The 22,323-nt window shown below is 41.6% G+C and overlaps 1 protein-coding gene across 1 annotated transcript in view; it reads right to left on the bottom strand.

The window, feature by feature from the left end:
* Positions 1-13,336, bottom strand: part of LOC118394738 (dipeptidyl aminopeptidase-like protein 6) — a 170,809-nt gene extending 157,473 nt beyond the window's left edge. The window contains exons 1-2 of the mRNA XM_035788238.2: positions 13,233-13,336; positions 13,030-13,108 (exon numbers count right to left, since the gene is read on the bottom strand). Of these exons, the coding sequence (XP_035644131.1) occupies positions 13,030-13,086 (57 nt within the window). The 5' untranslated portion in view covers positions 13,087-13,108; positions 13,233-13,336. The remainder of the gene's footprint in view (positions 1-13,029; positions 13,109-13,232) is intronic.
* Between the last annotated feature and the right edge of the window lie 8,987 nt (positions 13,337-22,323).

The raw sequence follows: 22,323 nt of genomic DNA on the forward strand, positions 1-22,323 counted from the left end.
CTGGATGGCAGGAAGCTTGGCCCCAGTGATGTACTGGGCTGTACGCACTACACTCTGTAACACATTACGGTTGGATGCCGAGCAGTTGCCATACCAGGAAGTGATGCCACTGGTCAGGATGATCTCGATGGTGCAGCTGTAGAACTTTTTGAGACTCTGGTGATGTATGCCAAATCCTTTCAGTCTCCTGAGGGGGAAAAATCATTGTCATGCACTCTTCACACAACTTTCTTGGTGTGTTTGGACCATGATAGTTTGTTGGTGATGTGGACACCAAGGAACTTGAAACTCTCTACTCGCTCGCGGACTACAGGAAAAGGAGGGCCGAACACGCCACCATTCACATCGATGGGGCTGTGGTGGAGCTCCTTTGTCTTGCTCACATTGAGGGAGAGGTTGTTGTCCTAGCACCACACTGCCAGGTCTCTGACCTCCTCCCTATAGGCTGTCTCATCGTTGTCGGTGATCAGGCCTACGACCGTTGTGTCGTCAGCAAACTTAATGATGGTCTTGAAGTCGTGCTTGGCCTCACAGTCTTGGGTGAACAGAGAGTCCAGGAGGGGACTGAGCACACACCCCTGAGGGGCCCCTGTGTTGAGCATCAGCATGGCAGATGTGTTGTTACCTACCCTTACCACCTGGGGGCGGCCCGTTAGATCTTGGACTTCCTATTTGCAGAGGGAGATGTTTAGTCCCAGGGTCCTTAGCTTAGTGATGAGCTTTCAGAGCACTATGATGTTGAATGCTGTGCTGTAGTCAATGAAGGGCATTCTCGCGTAGGTGTTCCTTTTGTCCAGGTGTGAAAGGAAAGTGTGGTGTGCAATAGAGATTGCATCATCTGTGGATCTGTTGGGGCGGTATGCAAATTGGAGTGTGTCTAGGGTTTCTAGGATAATGGTGTTGATGTGAGCTAAGCAGGTACCCCTGTGGGGCCCCTGTTCTTGTTCTTGCAATCTCCACTGTGCCATGCATCTGAACATGAAAAAAAGGGTTATTCAAAGGGTTCTCCTACAGAGACAGCAGAAGAACCATTTTAAGTTCGAGACAGTACCTTTTATTTCTAATTGTCACTTTATTGCTGGTCTTGCAATTTGACAGTGCCTCCACTCAACCATTTAAGAGGCTGAAGAAGATAAACAGTTAGGGTCAAATACAACCATGCATATTATTAACTCAAGAGCCCCTCCAGCTCCACCCCAAGTCACCTCACGCCTCTAATCATGGTAAAAGGATGGACACCAGTGCTAGCTGTGCCATTAGAGAACCTGGTTCGAGTCCAGGCTCTGTCGCAGCCGGCTGCAACCGGGAGGCCCATGGGGCAGCACACAATTGGCCCAGCGTGGGATGTTCCTGTCCCATCGTGCACTAGCAACTCTTGTGGCGAGTTGTGCGCAATGCACGCTGACACAGTCGCCAGGTGTTCGGCGTTTCCTCCGAAACATTGGTGCGGCGTGTCAAGGAGCAGTGTGGCTTGGCTGGGTTGTGTTTCGGAGGACGCACGACTCTCGACCTTGACTTTCCCGAGTCCGTACGGGAGTTGCAGTGATGGGACAGGACTGTAACTACCAAATTGGGGAGAAAAGGGGGTAATAATAAACATTTTTTTAAAGGATGGACAGAAACAGTTAGAGGCCAGCCTCGCTCCTTAAGGGCCACTGTGGATTAAGACAGAGTTGGACTAGGGAAATAGTAACGAGAGAAAGTCCTACCTGAATATTAGAGGTGTAAACCAATTTCTCATTAAAGGTGCATTCTACTATTTATTATTTATTTCAAACTGAGGTGACTGTCACGCCTGCTCCCGCTCTTCCTCCCCCTGGCGCTCGAGGGCGCAAGGATCCCCAGCATTATGCACTCAAGCCACCATCAGTACGCACACCTGCCTTCCCCCAGTCACGCGCATCAGCGATCATTGGACTCAATTACTTGTGTCATTACCTTCCCTATATCTGTCTGTTCCCAAGCTCTGTTCCCTGTTTTGGGATTAATTGTCTCATGTCTGTGTTACCTGTGTTCCGACGCTGTTCCTGTCTTTTTGCCTTGTCTGTTGCCGAATAAATGTCTGACTCCCCGTACCTGCTTCTCCTGTCCGGATGGCAGCCCTTACCACTGTAAGGGCTGCTCAAATAATTACTTAATTAATAATGCTAAATCGCATCCTGCCTGGTAAACACAACACTAAGCAAGACTTATAAACATGTACAGCGCATTCAGAAAGTATTCAGATCCCTTGATTTTATCCACATTTTGTTACATTACAGCCTTATTTTAAAATTGATTTAATAAATCATCCTCAAATCTACACAATATACCCCATAATGACAAAGCGAAAACAGGTTTAGACATTTTTGTAAATTTATGGAAAAAAAAGTATTCAGAACCTTTGCTATGAGACTCGAAATTGTGCTCTGGTGCATCCTCTTTCCATTGATCATCCTTGAGGTGTTAATACATCTTGATTGGAGTCCACCTGTGGTAAATTCAATTGATTGGACATGATTTGGAAAGACGTACACCTGTCTATGTAAGGTCCCACAGTTGACAGTGCATCTCAGATCAAAAACCAAGGCATGAGGTCGAAGGAATTGTCCATAGAGCTCCGAGACAGGATTGTGTCAAGACACAGATCTGGGGAAGGGTACCAAAACATTTCTACAGCATTGAAGGTCCCCAAGAACACAGTGGTCTTCATCATTCTTAAATGGAATAAGTTTGGAACTACCAAGACTCTAGAGCTGGTCGCCAGGAGACTGAGCAATCAGGGGAGAAGGGCCTTGGTCAGGGAGGTGACCAAGAACCCAATGGGCACTATGACAGAGTTCCTCTGTGGAGATGGGAGAAACTTCCAGAAGGACAACCATCTCTGCAACACTACCAATCACGCGTTTGGGATAGAGTGGCCAGACGGAAGCCACTCCTCAGTAAAAGGCACATGAAATTCCGCTTGGAGTTTGCCAAAAGGCACCTAAAGACTCCCAGACCATGATAAACCAGATCCTCTGGTCTGATGAAACCAAGATTGAACACTTTTGCCTGAATGTCAAGCGTCACGTCTGGAGAAAACCATCCCTATGGTGAAGCATGGTGGTGGCAGCATCATGTTGTGGGGATGTTTTTCAGTGGTAGGGACTGGGAGACGAGAGCGCGCAGGACTTCAGGCGGGGTTGAAGGTTCACCTTCCATCAGGACAACGACCCGTGGTAGTGGTGGAGTAGAGGCCTGAGGGAACACAGTGTGTTGTGAAATCTGTGAATGTATTGTAAAGTTTTTAAAACTGCATAAACTGCAGCTGCTTTGGGAGCAGCTAATGGGGATCCATAATAGATACAAATACAAATCTCAATCATGTTTTACATATTAAATCACCTCTATAAAAGACAGGCACACGCTATAGGACGCCAGCTAGGGCCGAAGATCATGTGAAATATGAATATACTAATTAATAAAACCGAGGAGAGAATAGCAAGAGAGAGGAGGATCTCTAGAGAGACATGGTGTGTGTGTGTGTATGCAGCATCTCAGACTAAACTCATACCATCACCCTCCCATGAGAAAGACCTGACCTTGTCCTTGACCTTGAGTCAGATCACTCGCTATGTCTCTCACAAAAGTCCACCCCAGAGGCCAGCCACACATCCTTAACCTTCACATGCACATTTCCCTGTGGATATGAAGGATTCATGCCTCTGTCTTCAGTATGCTTCTCAGACAAAGCCGGTCTCTCCTGAGAGCTGGGAAAGGGGCACTTTTGCTGTGATATTGATAGGAGGATGGGATATCATTTATAGCAACAATCATACTGAAAATAACGTATTGTCTTGCATGATAATAAACATCTTGCTAACAACATTCTGTTTGTTACAAATCAAGCAGGATCACAATTATTATTATTTTTGCCTTTATTTAACTAGGCAAGTCAGTTAAGAACATTTTCTTATTTTGGGCTCCCGAGTGGCGCAGCGGTCTAAGGCACTGCATCTCAGTGCTAGAGGCATCACTACAGACCCTGGTTTGATTCCAGGCTGTATCACAACCAGCCGTGATTGGGAGTCCCATAGGGCGGCGCACAACTGGCCCAGCGTTGTTACGGTTTGGCCGGGGTAGGCATGTTATTTTACAAGCAACAGAGTGTGAATGACATAAGAAAAGGGCTCCCTATGGGCCAGAGAAGAGGTGATTGTTACGTTCTGACCATTGTTCTTTTGTGTTTTCCTTGTTTTAGTATTGGTCAGGACGTGAGCTGGGTGGGCATTCTATGTTGTGTGTCTAGTTTGTCTATTTCTTTGTTTGGCCTGATATGGTTCTCAATCAGAGGCAGGTGTTAGGCATGGTCTCTGATTGGGAACCATATTTAGGTAGCCTGTTTTGTGTTGGGTTTTGTGGGTGGTTGTTTCCTGTCTTTGTGTTTTCTGCACCAGATAGGACTGTTTCGGTTTTGCCACATTTATTGTTTTGTAGTTTGTTCATGTTAAGTGTTTCTTATTAAAGAACCATGAACTTCAACCACGCTGCGTTTTGGTCCTCCTCTCCTTCCCAGGAAGAAAGCCGTTACAGTGATCATGACCAGAATAGGGGAATGATCACCTTTTTGGTGGCCCCACTGGCTCAGACTGCAAAACCTGGACAGATTTCATAAACATGGTCCATGGCCAGAGAGGAAGTCATGCATGTAGCACCACCTATCCTTAGCGCAGCACTTGTAAATGACGGCCATTGAATGTCATGGTCCTCTCTGAATTCTAAGGAGGCCCCTATGCTCTCCTGTGATTTCATTATTTTGAACAATGCTCTATTGGCTTCTGATCTGACAATGTGCAAAACCGTCTGTGTTGTGCGCATGCGTGTGAGCGTGTTTGAATTGCACAGTTTATAGGGGGTATTATTTAGCTGTGGGTAAGCAGTATGATTTTCACAGTCACAGTGTTCAAAGTCATCCAAGTTCAGTAGATGAATACATAAACCTCTTTCAAAGGCTTTTTACCAGCTAGCTCTCAGAGCACAACGTATTCTGTCTGCATACAAATTAATGTGAGCAAATCTGTGGCTCCAAATTGCACTAATAAAAAAGGCAATAGAATCTCTCATTTACACCAACCAACTGTCAAAAAGCTTTGAGTAACGTTCACTAAAACATAACAGGGCCTTGCAGGTGACACTAACCGGATCAACTGTTTGGAAAGGGATGTGCTAATGTATTATTTGGTTAATTTATTTATGACCTATTTATTGTTCTTGAATCACTTACAATATATACTGTTTACACACTTAATCAATTACACTATGTTACATAACTTAAAACAGATCTCTATAACGCTGACTATTTGAAACTGCGACTTAGATAAACCCGTTTTCTACCAGAATAATAAAACCTCTGGAGAGATCCCTGCTACTTTCAGATAGCAGCACTCTGGCAATGCAAATCATCAAAGTCTAGACTCGCGCCTCCAAAGTGTCAGGCAGAGGCAACACTATAAAACTGTATCAGACAGGGATCCACACCAAGGGAGGCTATGAAATATTTCCTACTCCATTGACATGAATTTCAGTGATTCTATCGAGGCAGCGAGTCTCTGAATAGACTTAAATGATGCCGTCTGACCTTTCCAGCGGATATAAATTCCCTCCAAAAGCGAAGGATCTGAGATTCATTGGTAAATAAAGTAGGCTCACTCAGGGAGGGACACATCAGGCATAAAAATAGATGCTGACGATTCAGCAGGTCCTGTGTGTGAGAGTTACTGCCGGTCTGAAAGTACAGGAGACAAAGCTGCAGTAAACATAAAACACAAAAACAAGGGGACCTGAGACCTGTGTGTGCTTTGGGAGTTGATAAACACGCGATAAACATAGGAGCATGAATTAATTCTGCTCCCTGAAGAGAGGTCAGAAAAGACGTACAACTCCAACAAGCAACTGTTAAACAGTTAATCAGAGCTTAGCCTTCCATTAACAATCTTAATGGAAGTTCACAAAGCCTGCTGCAATTTAGGTCTTGCGAGCGTTTGTAAAATGTCAATGTCAACTGTCATGCTGAAATACAATGAACATTTTCCATGAACAATTTGATTGGGTCATAAAGTAACTACACACATGAAATGCCTATTCATCCATGGATCCATCCAACTTTAATAGGAGATTGGCTGAGGAAGAGGGTAGGGAAATTAGTATAATGACTGAAAAAATAGCAGTATTGACAAATGGCCTTTCTTTTTTGCACCAGTCTCCTAGGACAAGGACAGATTTCAGATGGTTCCTCTTCACTCGACATGATTTACACACCTGTGTTGTAATCTCAGTCCCTGTCATGTCTGCAATGACCCACATCAAAGAGAGAGAAAAGTAGTGGACAGATAGAGGAAGTGCGAGGAAGAGCACGAGAGAGACAGAGCGAGGGGAAGAGAGAGAGAGGAAGGGAACGAGTGAGCGAGAGAGAGAGAGAAAGAGAGAACCAACAAACCAACCAACACTGGATATAAGGCCAATCCATCCAATGACCTTTTTTTTCTACCCCCACCAATCCCTTACAGTATAAACTACCATTAGACTTTCAATACTAAAGCTGTATCCTTTCATTATACATCCCTGGCAATGAGCTCCATTTTCATTAAATGGTTAAAAAAAAGAGCTGTCTTATAACAGCAGGGACTTAATGAACCATATTGAAGAGAAATCTGCATTAGCTCCGAAATTACAAAGACTATTCTCCGAGGAGAAAGACTTGCTTGGGTATCCACAACCACACTTAATGATTTATTTTCTATGCAAATTGGTATTGAGATTATGCTTCTATCTATGACTATGCAGAAAAGTACATTGGGTTTCTTTACAAAGTTCAGAAAGTGTTATGTTTCTCAACTAAATGTGCTACTCTGTGTATCATGTTTGCCATCCTAGAGAAAAATGGTTAACAAATGAAGGTAATCTACCTGTGCGTCTCAATGAACAGATCATCAAATGTGAGAAAGTAGTCTTAAGGCTTAAAATGTAAAAAGGGGCAACATTGAGCATGTAGTGAAAACACCTGTTAACAACCAGAAAAGCTGTCAGGTTGTTTCAAAAAGCCGACTCTAGGCAACAGAAGTCACGAGGGTCTGGTTTCAATTGCAGACTTGTTTGGCAACTTCGATAAGGGGAAGAAGAAACATGACGGGGTGAGTCTTCTTTAGACAGACAACTCTCCGAACAAATCACAAGGCCAGAATGTCATGATTCAAAACCAAAGTTTGCAGGCAAAACCTTTTACAGTGCTTTTAGTGAAGAAAGTTGATGCAAACAAGCCACTTGTGAAATGCACTCATTAAAAATAACCTCTGATCTCCATCTTGCTAGCTACTATTTTGTATTTTATTCAAGCAGATAAGGTTCTTCCTAGTTCTTCTATGCCAAACTGACGCTCTATTACATACAGATGTGTTAAGTGGAAACATTTGAAAATTATGGGAGGCAACCTGGATGTCTTGGGAGACTAAGGTGTCAGGTAACGCCACAGAGGAAAGTATCATATCCCTCCAGCAGAGGGCAAACTAGCCACTGGCATTATTGGCACCTATGCCATACCATTGATGTAAACCCATTGTAATGTCCATTGTCACCGCTGTTGGTTGTACTGATGCATAAGTTAATGAATTTAAATCATGAATGAACAGACACAGAACAGAAAGATTGCCATCATTATTGCCAGTGTAAGTGATTGATCAATCACAATACACATTTTCCAGACCAAGGTAATGACCAACATAAAGATAGCAGTTGAAGTGATACTACTTCTCACAGTAATACTTCTTTCATTAGTTAAACTGACAAGGCCGCATGCATGCATGCTTCTGTCATAGCACTCTGTCAAAACAATCTCAAGACGTTTGTTGGAAGTTAATGCCCTCTAGAGGTAGTAACAAAAACTATTGAAGGTTGAATATTATTTTGCATATTGCACCTTGTACTGTGTGGGGACTGGTGACATTTGTTGGGACTAGAGAACATCTCACAATCTCTATTAGTGTTTTATTGATCTTTCTCCCCGGAAATGAACTGCCCAACAGTTTCCCCACTAACATTATCTCTTGTGAAACAAGGCAAAGCTTTCACACCTGTTAATCCTTGACTGTTTTAGGCAAGAGGACAGAATGTATGGTCCTCTGGGGATATCTTCAGAAAAGGACCTTAATTAACCCACAGTGTGCACTCGCTCACTACTTCCCACAAACTTCCCACATAATAAAAACCTGTATTATGGAAACTGCTATTACCTCTTCAAAATCGTTTTAAGTGGTGGGAATATTTTATGTTTCTCATAGATACAGATAAATCTTTTGCCTAAAATTCATGTCCTAATCAATCTCAAATGTATTGTGTAGCTCAATACTTAATGATGATTTGGATATTGGGGATATAATATTACCTTTATTTAACTAGGCAAGTCAGCTAAGAACAAATTCTTATTTTCAATGATGGCCTAGGAACAGTAATTGCCTTGTTCAGGGGCAGAACGACAGATTTTTACCTCAGCTCAGGGATTCGAGCTTGCAACCTTTCAGTTACTAGTCCAACATTCTAACCACTAGTCTATCTGCCACCCCCAATGTTAGGGATATTGGAAAAAAGTTAGCATTTGGAGACAGTAGTCAGGTAAACAAAATCATTCAGGTAAACAAAAGCATTGATTTCTGTCTTACCTTGTCCATATACTGCTTACAGCAGGGGTCAGCAACTAGCGGCCCATGAGCCATAACCGGCCCTCAGGTGATTTGTTTTGGTCCCCCCAAAGTTTCTAGTATTTTTAATACTTTTTATATTTAAAAAAAGACTGTAAAATCACCAGGAATTCAGATGTTTTTTATTTATCTTTGGTAAATCTGTTCGAAAGAATTCCCACGAATGATAAGAGATATTTGATTGTGTCTCAATGTAATCAAGGTATAAAATTATTGTTATTTTCAAATACAATCTTTTATTGCAAAGTCAATTTGCAGTGTACAAATGATTATATTTATCTTACGGCTCCCCGACCATCCACTCCGACAACGATCATCAACGATCGTCACGCAGCTGAATCTAGTTGCTTACCCCTGGCTTACATTAAGGAATTCAAGATGTAATTTAATATTTTGGGTGAACTATCCCAACTGTATGTAACGGATGTGAAACGACTAGCTTAGTTAGCGGTGCGCGCTAAATAGCGTTTCAATCGGTTACGTCACTTGCTCTGAGACCTTGAAGTAGTAGTTCCCCTTGCTCTGCAAGGGCCGCGGCTTTTGTGGAGCGATGGGTAACGATGCTTCGAGGGTGACTGTTGTCGATGTGTGCAGAGGGTCCCTGGTTCGCGCCCGGGTATGGGCGAGGGGATGGACGTAAAGTTATTCTGTTACATGTACTCGCTAAGCAAACAGCGTGACGTCCATTACAATGGTGCCGTGACCCGGATCTGCACATGCGGTCAAAGCTGGGGTTGTTGTGGAGTAAGTTTGTGAGCAGATGGGTGAATGTGAGTAGATGGGGAAATGTGAAACTCACATCTCAGCAGCCTGAATGGTGGTCACATGTGTGCAAGGCTAAGGTCCTAGGTTCAAACCTCGGTATGAGCCAAAGCTTTACTCGCTCAGCAAGCACCTAGAGCAAACAACCAGGGTATTTTATGAATGAGCAAGATTAGATAACCAGAGGAAAAGTTTGGGCATTTATTCCCTGGGTTCAAACTGAAAAACAGTGTTTGAAGTTCAGCAGTGAAAGCCTTAAGAGGACAATGCCATCCTCTGGGTAGCTTAATGGGCTTTACTTGACATCAAAGTCAGCCACTCAGGGACTTGTGCACAGTGTGTGCCAGTTGGCATCTCTTAGCACTGGGATTGTATACAACACAAAACTCTCTACTGTTGTTGTTGCAGTCACCACTCTTGTGACACAATAAAGCAAAACAAACATCCCGGGCACGTTTGCTCACGTATCGGTCTGATAAGTGCACAATGTTAAATTGAGCTGAATGAAAAACAGTGGATGAAAACAACACCTGAACAGCATGTAACACGATGCTCATCGTCGCGAATCTCTACTATTTTCCTACGTGGGCGAGCAGCCAGGCTGCCACCGTGTGGATACTGTGCCCAATGGGGCAAGAACAGGATTTTAATTTAAAGCAGCACAGCAACTCTTTATTGGGCGCACATAGTGGGGGAAAGGAGCCTATTCCAACTTTGACTCAGGGGTAGATGTAACATAGTATACGTAAATCTGTGACACTCAAATTAGTATTATAGGTCACGTTTCGTATGGTATATATTAATTTGTGGATGTCCATCATCTATTTTGTATGATATATTCCAAATTGCGATTTGTACAATATGTTACGAATTTGTAAACGTATGATATGTTGCGAATTCCATTTGTTGTGGCTAACGTTAGCTAGGTGTGTAACGTTATCTAGGCTGACGCTGATCGCGCTGCAAGTCCTGCCTCTCCCATCTCCTCATTGGTTTATAGAAGCAGGTACCCACGTGCCATCTCCTCATTGGTTATACCCACGTGGGTGACTGAAAGACGAAATAGGTTGGTGGCAGTAATGCACGTAATTTATGGAAGTTGCCAATCGCAATTTAAAGTCAAGAAAAAAAAGCCTGGAAGGAGAAGAGATGACTAGAAACGATTCGGTTGACCATTTTATGTGTGGATTAATTGGTGGAGTAGAGGACCTTGTGCATTTCAAGTAAAATATAACAACTCAATGGTTATATTCCAGGACAAATTGGCAGGCAACAGCAAGCTAGCTAAATAGAACAAATTAGCTAGCAAGTGCAAGCTCGCTAGCTAAATCTCCATAAATGTTTAATGCTTTTGACCTGTCCCCAAATGAATATAATTGGTTCAGAGTTTTGTTTTGATATTTTAACCTGCGTGTCGTGATGGCGTTTGGTGTGGGGGGACAAAATACATTTATGCACGATGGCGCACGATGGCGCACACGCACAGCCGGTTTGGGTATTAGGTTATGAAATTCATTTTTTTTACTGTTATTGAAATGTTAAATAAAGACCCCACTGAACAATTCTGAACCGGAATAATCATATTTGTCTCATTTTTTTTATAACATCAGGAAGTGAGATTTCATCACCCACTAAGTGCAGATTGGGTGGACACCCTACAAAATAGCTAAAAATAGTATTAAGTAGTTGCAAAGTTGCTAATGAGCAAAAATGCTAACGCTGTCCGTAATATGAATCGAACAGTTATTCTGTCAGTTTATGAACTTGAGGAGAGTTGTAGCTAGTACAGCCATGCAGTTTATAAAGAATTTAGCTAGTCTTATTCGTCTACATAACAGTATTCTCTTAACCCTCTTGCTGTGTTCCGTTCGAATTGGACCGATTTACAAGTTTTCTCTCTGAAAAATGTAGATCATTTAATCAGATAAGGTTCCATGACTTTGTCCACAAAGGGCATCTGCACACACAAGATACATGTTGATGATTTTCATAACATTTAGTGTTTTATTTAACCTGTGGTGTTCCCAGTCAAAAATGACCGGTCATTAGAAATGAATGGGTGGGTCTACAATTAGTGTATAAAATTGAGTTCAGGCACATGCCCATCCATCAGATGGACACACTTCTTCTCCCAGACCCCCCCCCCCCACATGCATGTGTGTTTGAGCACATACGCCTCACTCAGCTTCTTGGCTTCCATGGCAACCCCCATGGGAACATTTCCCCAAGGGAACCACACCTGTTGGCATTCTCACAAACAGTCGCAACATTGTTTCAATAATATATAGAACTTTTCTTGCAGCTCTGGTACATAAAGCTTTTTTGAGGCCTTGCTCACAATGAATTCTGTGGCAGCACAATGACCAAACAATATACTGTATGTGAGGCTCTTGGTCATATCTTTGATCATAACACTGGTGAGGAGGAGAGAGTTGTTGTTAAACTTTGACACAAAATAGTCTGTTATAAATAGCACAATATGTTTCATCTGAGTATTTGTTATAGTTAAAATAATCCACATAATTATTTTTTTACTCAAAAATGAGTTGTATGAGCTCAGGTCAATAAGGCCGACAGGCCATAAATAGAAAATAGAAGTTAAAAACTTGTAATGTTCACAAGAACTTAAGTTGATAAAAAGATCTAACACAACATTAGGTGATAATATATATATTATTATGGATTTATAATCAGCTATAATGGGGAGGTCATTTTGGACAGGAACACAGAATGAATTAACATGAAACGAACACAACAGGAGGGTTAATATCAGAGTCCCTCCAGTTTCCCGGCCAAAGCCTCCCAAGTCTAAATGCCGATGATCGAAATCAACACAGGTAGGCTGCGATTGTTTTCAAATATGTAGCCTATTTGGCTGATAAACCTTAGCTTACATTTTACAATACATGTTAAAATACATAGTCTACTTAGCATAGGAAAGATCATAACAATTCTTCTTATTCCTTTTCTACAAATGACGGACGCAATTTATCTATTTATTTTACCAGCATTGCTCCGAGTAGACGCCAGAAAAAAAATACTTTATTTCTAATTTGACGCGCTATTATACCGTTGATGCGAGCGGCCAGTCTGTTTTCTCTCGTTCACTCCCGTGTATTCTAATTTCAGCGTGTACACGCTCGTTCAAGCGCATAAAAAAATACTATTCGTTTGATTTGGGCTTTATGAAACCATACCAAACGTAACATATACTAATTTTTTGTCACATTTTTACTATGTTAAGTGTAGTCTTTCAGGCTACTCTATTGAGCCCAAGCAGCACGACTATATCAATTGTATGTGCACAATTCATTTTAAACAATGTCCATTGCGGTCTAAACAGCTTGTTTGTTTTAATCGAATACGAAACAGTGGCCCCTGATAACTGTGCTATATAGGCTACTCTGAAGGATACCTTAATATACGAAAAGGATAAGACCTTTCAGCTCTAAGTGCTATATTTCAGGCACTCATTTTAGCACAAATATTTTTTTTAATGAGGGCAACACCAAATTTGTAGGCTAGTTGAGCTACAAAGTTGAATTATATTACCAACCTTCTCTCCCTTGGTGGAGCCCCTTCGGTAGTTCCCTGCACCTGCCGAGGAGTTCATGGTCCCTCGATTGGTAGTCTACCTGAAATGCAGACATATATACAGAGCTGTACAGCTGTTTCGTTCATAAACTACTTTCATCTCAGCATGCCCACTCGAAAATGAAAAAAACGCGAGAGGAAGAGTGCTGCATGAGGCAAACTAACCAGAAAGAAACGTTCCCTCGAATTTCCGTCTTCAGTCTGGTATCCTTTAGTGATATTAATCAAACGTGTGGTAGTAATCCGGCAACCAAAGCGCACGCGTGTCCATAGGTGGTTTCTCGCAGCCTACTGAATCACATGCAAAGTCTGTTCTTCCAGAATGGTTTTCGCCAGGCTTTTAAAAAAAAGTTTGTTCGCCACGGTAGTTAAAAGTTTGCTCCTATCCGATACATAATGAAATGCAGTGCAGTAGATACAGTCAAATTGTTTGTTTCGTGAAGTCGTAAGTCTACTCATGGAATCGGGCTTGAGGCAATACAAACTGCAAATTACTTATGGCTATCTAAATGCCACCTCTGTTTGCATATGTGTCTGTTTGGATACGTTATGCAGTCTGGATAATCTCGTTTATACCCATTTTCGGTAGCCTCAAAGGGTTCTTGTTGAGAGACAATTTACAGGACGGAGACAATTAGCGTGAGAGCAAGGGAGATTAAGTGTCACTTTTCCTGTTATTAGTTTTCCATAGGCCTAATGAGGGGGGGAAACAAGCAATTTTGCATCAAAGCATTCATTACAAAAGGAAAAGTGTGAAATCTAAGTGGCACAGCAGGGGGTTAAGTGGTGAGACTAGCTAACTTTTATACTGCTACTTGTGCCAAACTGCACTGAATCTGTAGCGTTAGCTGTTAATAATTTAGTGGAAGAAATGTTAGAAACAAGGCCCAAAGACACATAGTTTAACCATGATAATTCCCCAATGCTGCTGTGGTCAGAAACATATTGAGGGGGTCTCATGGAAAGGCTAGAGACCTCTGTGCAAGGACCAAGTAATAAGGAGGACATTGCAGAGAGAATCCATTCTGTGCCCATTGATTCACCCCTGGATTGTAAAAATTAGGGAAGCTAAGGTGGTTTACATAAAACAAAGAAATTGTTGTGAACGGAAACTAGCCAAACTGTTTTATTACCAGTAGGCTATAGTTACTGTCTCTAGTATAATATTTTTTTTAAAGAATTAAATGATCGAATTTATACTGAACAAAAATATAAATGTAACATTTAAAGTGTTGATCCCATGTTTCATGAGCTAAAATAAAAAATCCCAGAAATGTTCCATAAGCACAAAAAGCCTATTTCTCTCAAATGTTGTGCATGAATTTCTTTACATCCCTGTTAGTGAGAATTTCTCCTTTGCCAAGACAATCTATCCACCTGACAGGTGTGGCATATCAAGAAGCAGATTAAACAGCACGATCACTACACAGATGCACCTTGTGCTGGGCACAATAAAGGCCACTCTAAAATGTGAATTTTTGTCACACAACACAATGCCACCGATGTCTCAAGTTTTGAGGGAGCGTGCATTTGGCATAGTGACTGCAGGAATGTCCTCCAGGGCTGTTGCCAGAGAATTTAATGTTAATTTCTCTACCATTAGCTGTCTCCAATTTTGTTTGAGAGAATTTGTCAGTACGTCCAACTGGCCTCACAACTGCAGACCTTGTGTAACCATGCCAGCCCAGGACCTCCACATCCAGCTTATTCACCTGTGGGATCATCTGAGGCCAGCCACCCAAACAGCTGATGAAACTAGGTTTGCACAACCAAAGAATTACTTCACAAACTGTCAGAAACCCTCTCAGGGAAGATCATCTACATGCTTGTCATCCTCACCAGGATTTTGACCTGCCTGCAGTTCAGAGTCGTAACCAACTTCAGTTGGCCATTCGCTGGAGAAGTGTGCTCTTCACTTATGAATTCCAGTTGCAACTGTGCCGGACAGATGGCAGACAGCGTGTATGGTGATGTGTGGGCGAGCGGCAGTTTGCTGATGTCAACATTGTGAACATAGTGCCCATGGTGGTGGTGGGGTTATGGTATGGGCAGGCATAAGCTACGGACAATGAACACAATTGCATTTTATCAATTGCCATTTGAATGCACAGAGATACCATGACGAGATCCTGAGACCCATTGTCGTGTCATTCATCCGCTGCCATGAGCAAATTTGGGATGCTCTGGATCGACGTGTACGATAACACGTTCCAGTTCCCGCCAATATCCAGCAACTACGCACAGCCATTGAAGAGGAGTGGGACAACATTCCATAGATGACAATCAACAGCCTGGTCAACTCTATGCAAAGGAGATGTGTTGCACTGCATGAAGCAAATGGTGGTCACAACAGATACTGACTGGTTTGCTGATCCACAGCCCTACCTTTTTTATGGTATCTGAGACCAACAGGTGCATATTTTTATTCCCAATCATGTGAAACCCATAGATTAGGGCCTGATGAATGTATTTAAATTGACTGATGTCCTTATATGAACTGTAACTCAGTGAAATCTTGAAATTGTTGCGTTTAAATTTTTGTTCAGTGTATATGTAAATTGAATTCATCTTGTAAACTACAAGAGTATTGGAAGAAAGAAGAAGAAAGAAGTTAATCAGAAAGTTCCAGGCTAGGTTGTGCAATAGTCACCCTACCAATCCACCAATTACAGATCAGCACCTTGGACAGCAACCAGCAAGGCTGACGCTGCAGACACTGTGGTGGTGATGATGGAGAAAAGTCAGGAAACAGATTGACAGCTATAGGAGGTCTAATGTCAGTGTAACCTGGGGTTACACTTTTGATCAGATAAGAGGCTCCAGTTTTAGAGCACCATAGCTAAGACATATAACCAGGCAAAGTTTTAGATTGGCAAGATGAAATAACAAGGCAAAGAGATAACATAAATAGGATATAGTTCTAGGTCCCAACAAACAAAGATATCTTCTGTTGGATCTGACAATTAATCTTGATGGTTGAACAGTTGTCTCAAAAAAACTGTGAAAGCCCTCGGCATTACTCTGGACCTGATCTCTCTTTTGACTAACATATCAATAATATTTCAAGGACAGCTTTCTTCGTAACATTGCAAAAATCAGATTTTGTTTATGTCCAGAAAGGATGCAGAAAAGCTAATCCATGCTTTTGTCACTTCTAGATAAGACGACTGCAATGTTCTACTTTCCGGCTACCTGGATAAAGCACTAAATAACTTCCGTTAGTGCTAAATACGGCTGCTTGAATCTTGACTAGAACCAGAAAATGTGATCATATTACTCCAGTGCTAGCATCTCTACACTGGCTTCCTGTTAAGGCTAGGGCTGATTTCAAGGTTTTACTGCTAACCTACAAAGTATTACATGGGCTTGCTCCTACCTATCCTTTCGATTTGGTCCTGCCGTACATACAGTTGAAGTCAGAAGTTTACATACACTTAGGTTAGAGTCATTAAAACTTGTTTTTCAACCACTCCACACATTTCTTGTTAGCAAATTATAGTTTTGGCAAGTCGGTTAGGCCATCTACTTTGTGCATGACACAAGTCATTTTTACAACAATTGTTTACAGACAGATTATTTCACTTATAATTCACTGTATTACAATTCCAGTGGGTCAGAAGTTTACATACATTAAGTTGACTGTTCCTTTAAACAGCTTGGAAAAGTCCAGAAAATGATGTCATGGCTTTAGAAGCTTCTGGCAGCAGAGAACTGGAAGGAAATACGATCAAAGGAGGAATTGGCTTTGGGGGTGACCAGTGAGATATGCCTGCTGGAGCGCGTGCTACGAGTGGGTGCTGCTATGGTGACCAGTGAGCTGAGATAAGGCGGGGCTTTACCTAGCAGAGACTTGTAGATAACCTGTAGCCAGTGGGTTTGGCGACAAGTATGAAGCGAGGGCCAATCAATGAGAGCGTACAGGTCGCAATGGTGGGTAGTGTATGGGGCTTTGGTGACAAAACGGATGGCACTGTGATAGACTGCATCCAGTTTGTTGAGTAGAGTGTTGGAGGCTATTTTATAGATGACATCACCGAAGTCGAGGATCGGTAGGATGGTCAGTTTTACGAGGGTATGTTTGGCAGCATGAGTGAAGGATGCTTTGTTGCGATATAGGAAGCCGATTCTAGATTTAATTTTGGATTGGAGATGCTTAATGTGAGTCTGGAAGGAGAGTTTACAGTCTATCCAGACACCCAGGTATTTGTAGTTGTCCACGTATTCTAAGTCAGAGCCGTCCAGAGTAGTGATGCTGGACGGGCGAGCAGGTGCGGGCAGCGATCGATTGAAAAGCATGCATTTAGTTTTACTTGCGTTTAAGAGCAGTTGGAGGCCACGGAAGGAGAGTTGTATGGCATTGAAGCTCGTCTGTGGGTTAGTTAACACAGTGTCCAAGGAGGGGCCAGAAGTATACAGAATGGTGTCGTCTGCGTAGAGGTGGATCATAGAATCACCAGCAGCAAGAGCAACATTATTGATGTATACAGAAAAGAGAGTTAGCCCGAGAATTGAACCCTGTGGCACACCCATAGAGACTGTCAGAGGTCCAGACAACAGGCCCTCCGATTTGACACACTGAACTCTATCAGAGAAGTAGTTGGTAAAACAGGCGAGGCAATCATTTGAGAAACCAAGGCTGTCGAGTCTGCCAATAATAATAATAATAATCTGCAAATGTGTCTTCCAACTGGACAATGACCCCAAGCATACTTCCAAAGTTGTGGCAAAATGGCTTAAGGACAACAAAGTCAAGGTATTGGAGTAGCCATCACAAAGCCCTGACCTCAATCCTATAGGAAATGTGTGGGCAGAACTGAAAAAGCGTGTGCGAGCAAGAGGGCCTTAAAAACGTGACTCAGTTACAGCAGCTCTGTAAGGAGGAATGGGCCTAAATCCACCCAACTTATTGTGGGAAGCTTGTGGAAGGTTACCCGGAACCTTTGACCCAAGTTAAACCATGTAAAGGCAATGCTACCAAATACTAAGTACCTGCTGTCTCTAACTCTGAAAGATTGGCTATGAAAAGTCAACTGACATTTACTCCTGAGGTGCTGACCTGTTGCACCCTCTACAACCACTGTGATTATAATTATTTGACCCTGCTGGTCATCTATGAACGTTTGAACATTTTGGCCATGTACTGTTATAATCTCCACCCGGCACAGGCAGAAGAGGACTGGCCACTCCTCAGAGCCTGGTTCCTCCCTAGGTTTCTTCCTATGTTCCTGCCTTTCTAGGGAGTTTTTCCTAGCCACCGTGCTTCTGCATCTGCATTTCTCTTTGTCCTGCTGTGTGAGTGTTACTTAAGGGATCTATCTTTATGTCTTCAAGAATGCACGTTCATTAGCAAACCACTTTGATTGTTATGCTGTGAAGTATTTGAGTGGGTTTGAATTGAAGCTCTGAAGAAAGCAAATTGAACCTTTACGCCTGGAAGCAGCTCTTGAAAAACAACCTGTGAAAATAACGTGGGAAATATGTTAGTTTAGATAAGCTTTTATAAGCTTCTTTTAAAATAAGACAAAGCGATTGACCATATAGTGTGAGCTATACACAAAAGACAGGGATGAGTGTTCTTCTGATTCAGTTGGGTTTAACTGTCAGTTACCGAGTCATATTTTATTACACCACTGTTTCCATTAGGGGGAACAGTGACAACTACCACTACTGATGCACTGCCTACTCTGCCTAGTACTGACATGTATAAAGTATTTCTGCGCTCTGCCTAGGCATTGATTCACCAGTATTAAAAAGTACCAGTGTTTGAAAGTTCCTGTTGTCAATAAAGTTGTTCCTGTCAGAAAGAAAGCATACAAGAGTTCTACATCCTCAGAAGCATATTCTCAGATCTGGTTTCCACTCATGTGATCTGTACATGTTGGATAGAATGATTCTGACTTTGGGTTTCAAAATATACAGTATAGTTCATAGAAAGACATTGAAACGGATATGGGATTTTGATGAAACTGCTGATGGTTGAAATTGTCATGTCTTGCAATGGGGTATTTTCAGACCTAGATTCATCTGCACAAAATGACATTGTGTTGGAACTAAAACATTTTTTAAAAGTATGTTGTGTAAAAGTGAAAAGGTGTTTGGTAGAGAAATCCAATTCCATTCTCAGTGAGATCTCGGAGAGTTATCCTTTTCTTTATTAGAACATCAATAAAGCTGAACACAGTGGTTGCAGAATCGTAATCACTCAGGGGGCCACAACTAATCCAACAGACTTCTGGTTCTAAGAAATGTGCACTATAGGGACAGATGGAAGATTTAAAGGCACCAAGCACGAGTAGTAAGGACCCAAATGACAAGGACATCTAACTATCCATCAGCTTCAGAGGTTATGGTTTCCCCAAAACAATAACTCAAATGATACTTTATTGGTCACGTGCACACGATACAGGGTGTAAACGGTACAGTGAAATGTTACTTGCAAGCTCTCCTCAACAATGCAATACACGATTATTTAAAAAAATACACAAAGTAATGAAAATATATAAAAATATGTTTGGAAATATATACAGTATAATTTTCACTGAGTGTACAAAACATGAGGAACACCTTCCTAATATTGAGTTTCCATGACATAGACTGACCAGGTGAATCCAGATGAAAGCTAAGATCCCTTATTGATGTCACTTGTTACATCCACTTCAATCAATGTAGATGAATGGGAGGAGAGGGTAAAGAAGGATATTTAAGCCTCGAGACAACTGAGACATGGATTGTGTATGTGTGTCATTCAGAGGGTGAATGGACAAGACAAAATATTTAAGTACTTTGAAAGGGGTATGGGAGAAGGTGCAAGGCACACTGGTTTGAGTGTGTCAAGAACTGCAACGCTGCTGGGTTCTTCACCCTCAATAGCTTACGGTGTGTATCCCGAATGGTCCACCACCCAAAGGACATCGAGCCAACTTGACATAACTGTGGGAATCATTGGAGTCAACATAGGCCAGCATCCTTGTGGAACGCTTTCGACACCTTAATAAGTCCATGCCCACAACAAATGTTCTGAGGGCACTCAGTGTATGTCCAAGGTCATGGAGCTCATGAAGTTCTGCCAGACCAGCTGCCATTGCCAAACACAAGACAAGGTTCACCAGCTGAAGAACATTCAGGACCCTGCCTGGAACATTTAGCCCACACAACATCCATATTCAGATAGACTGCTGTTATAGTATAATATAGAATGCCTAGTATGCTCACAGCTGCATTGTGGTATAGATATTGCTAGCTCTTGAACATGTTTATAATGGAATTTCACATAAAATGTTTTGTCATATTTTTTACAAGCGTACTGACAAGTGCCTCAATGACAACAGCTGCATCAGAAATTATTTAGGTGTTGACTTTATTGTAAATGTATTTGAAATGTATTTGGAAGTAACTAGCTACAATCTTGCTGCTAGTTTTAAGAAATGGCGCCGGAGGGGATCGTTGCCGTTTAACGTGCTCCTAACAAACTGTCCTATTTTGTTCTTTTTTCACGTTATTTGTAACTTAAAAAAAAAAAAAATTTGTACATAATGTTGTTTCTATGGTCACTTATGACCAAAATAACTTCTGGACATCAGAACAGCAATTATTCACCTCAAACTGGACAAAGATTTTTTTTAATGAGTCCGACGTGAAGGATATACTGCTTTTCGGGAACAGTCTCAAATCCCCATCATTTGCATGAAGAGAAAAAGGGGGCGGAGATCGGGCTGCCTTCTGAGAATTTGTAGGCGAGTGAGTAAACCCCCTCTACTATCAGTTCTATTAGCCAACGTGCAATCATTGGATAAAAATAATGGATGAGCTCTGATTAAGGATATCATACCAACGGGACATTAAAAAAATGTAATATCTTATGTTTCACAGAGTCGTGGCTTAACGACAACATGGATAACATACAGCTAGTGGGGTTTTCGGTCCAACGGCAAGATAGAACAGCTGCCTCCGGTAAGACAATGGGTGGCAGTCTGTGTCTATTTGTAATTAACAGCTGGTGAACATAATCTAATAGGGGTTTGCAACTGCACTTGAAGAAACTTTGAAAGTTCTTGAAATTGTCTGTAGTGATTGACCTTCATGTCATAAAGTAATGATGGCTGTCATTTCTCTTTGCTTATTTTAGCTGTTCTTGCCTTAATAAGGACTTGGGGGTGGGTTGCACCAACATGGATTAACTTTTCAACTGGGTTAAATCAAGGTTTATCTATTAATCTTGTTGAACCCAATTTTAAACTTAGTTTTAAATTAATCCTAGTTAAATTAAATCCTTCCTCTAATCTAAGTTTAGATTTCCCTTTATACCTAGATTCATTTTAAGCCTGTTGCTCAATGAATAAAAAAAAAATATTAATTTAAGATTGAAGATTCATTCTAAACTATGACTTGAGGTGGTTTAACTGATAAGATGGCAGCATATCTTTTGTGGAGAGACCAAAACAACAGAGTTCTTCAGAGAATAATTAGGGACAGGTTGAATCCTGCAGAGTTTTATGATGATTAACTAATTATTAGTAGGCCAAATTTGTACAACAATTGAATTGGGGTTTATGATATGCCCAGCCTTGGTACGAATGATGATGTTATGCAACATGCTGTAACGAGTCTGATAACGGTAGTATTGTAGTGAAATAGTATTAGCGTTCATTTTAACGTGCATTATAGGCATTGATATTTACCAGTTATTTATGCTTACTAGATATTGTAGGGTCAAGATGTCTGTCGTCATCATAGTGGCTATGGAGAGGGACAAACTGCTGGGGAATCATCTTGTATATCTTCTGGGTGACAGGATCAATTCCCTTGGATGGAGGCCCCGCTCCGGCTCCGGTCTGAAATAGCCCCAGCCTCTCCTCTGCCACATCCTTTTTGGCTTTTGCTTTTACCTTTTTTCCAGCACGCTTTCATACAATTTGATTCCCTCTTCTCTTTAATCCGTGTCGATTTGTTACATAAAATGGCTCAGTGTCTTCCTTCTTTTTTGACAGTCGTGTTGTCTGTCTTTTTATCCCCAGTACGTTACTAAGTTCCTCCATCAGCTCCGACAAGAGTTTTTTCATAATCTGAGAAATGTGAACCTCTTTGACATGCATGATCAGGTGGCAAGATGACAATAAAAAAATGGCTAAATAATGTTAAGTAATGACAATAATAAATAATATTGTATGCTAGCTAGCTTGGTTTATAAACTAGCTAGCTACAGTAGCTAGCAAATTTGTTTTCTGTCTAGTACTGGCAAGTAACAGATTTTATTTCA

The sequence above is a fragment of the Oncorhynchus keta genome, chromosome 15 (assembly GCF_023373465.1).
Source record: "Oncorhynchus keta strain PuntledgeMale-10-30-2019 chromosome 15, Oket_V2, whole genome shotgun sequence".
Taxonomy (NCBI): Eukaryota; Metazoa; Chordata; class Actinopteri; order Salmoniformes; family Salmonidae; genus Oncorhynchus; species Oncorhynchus keta.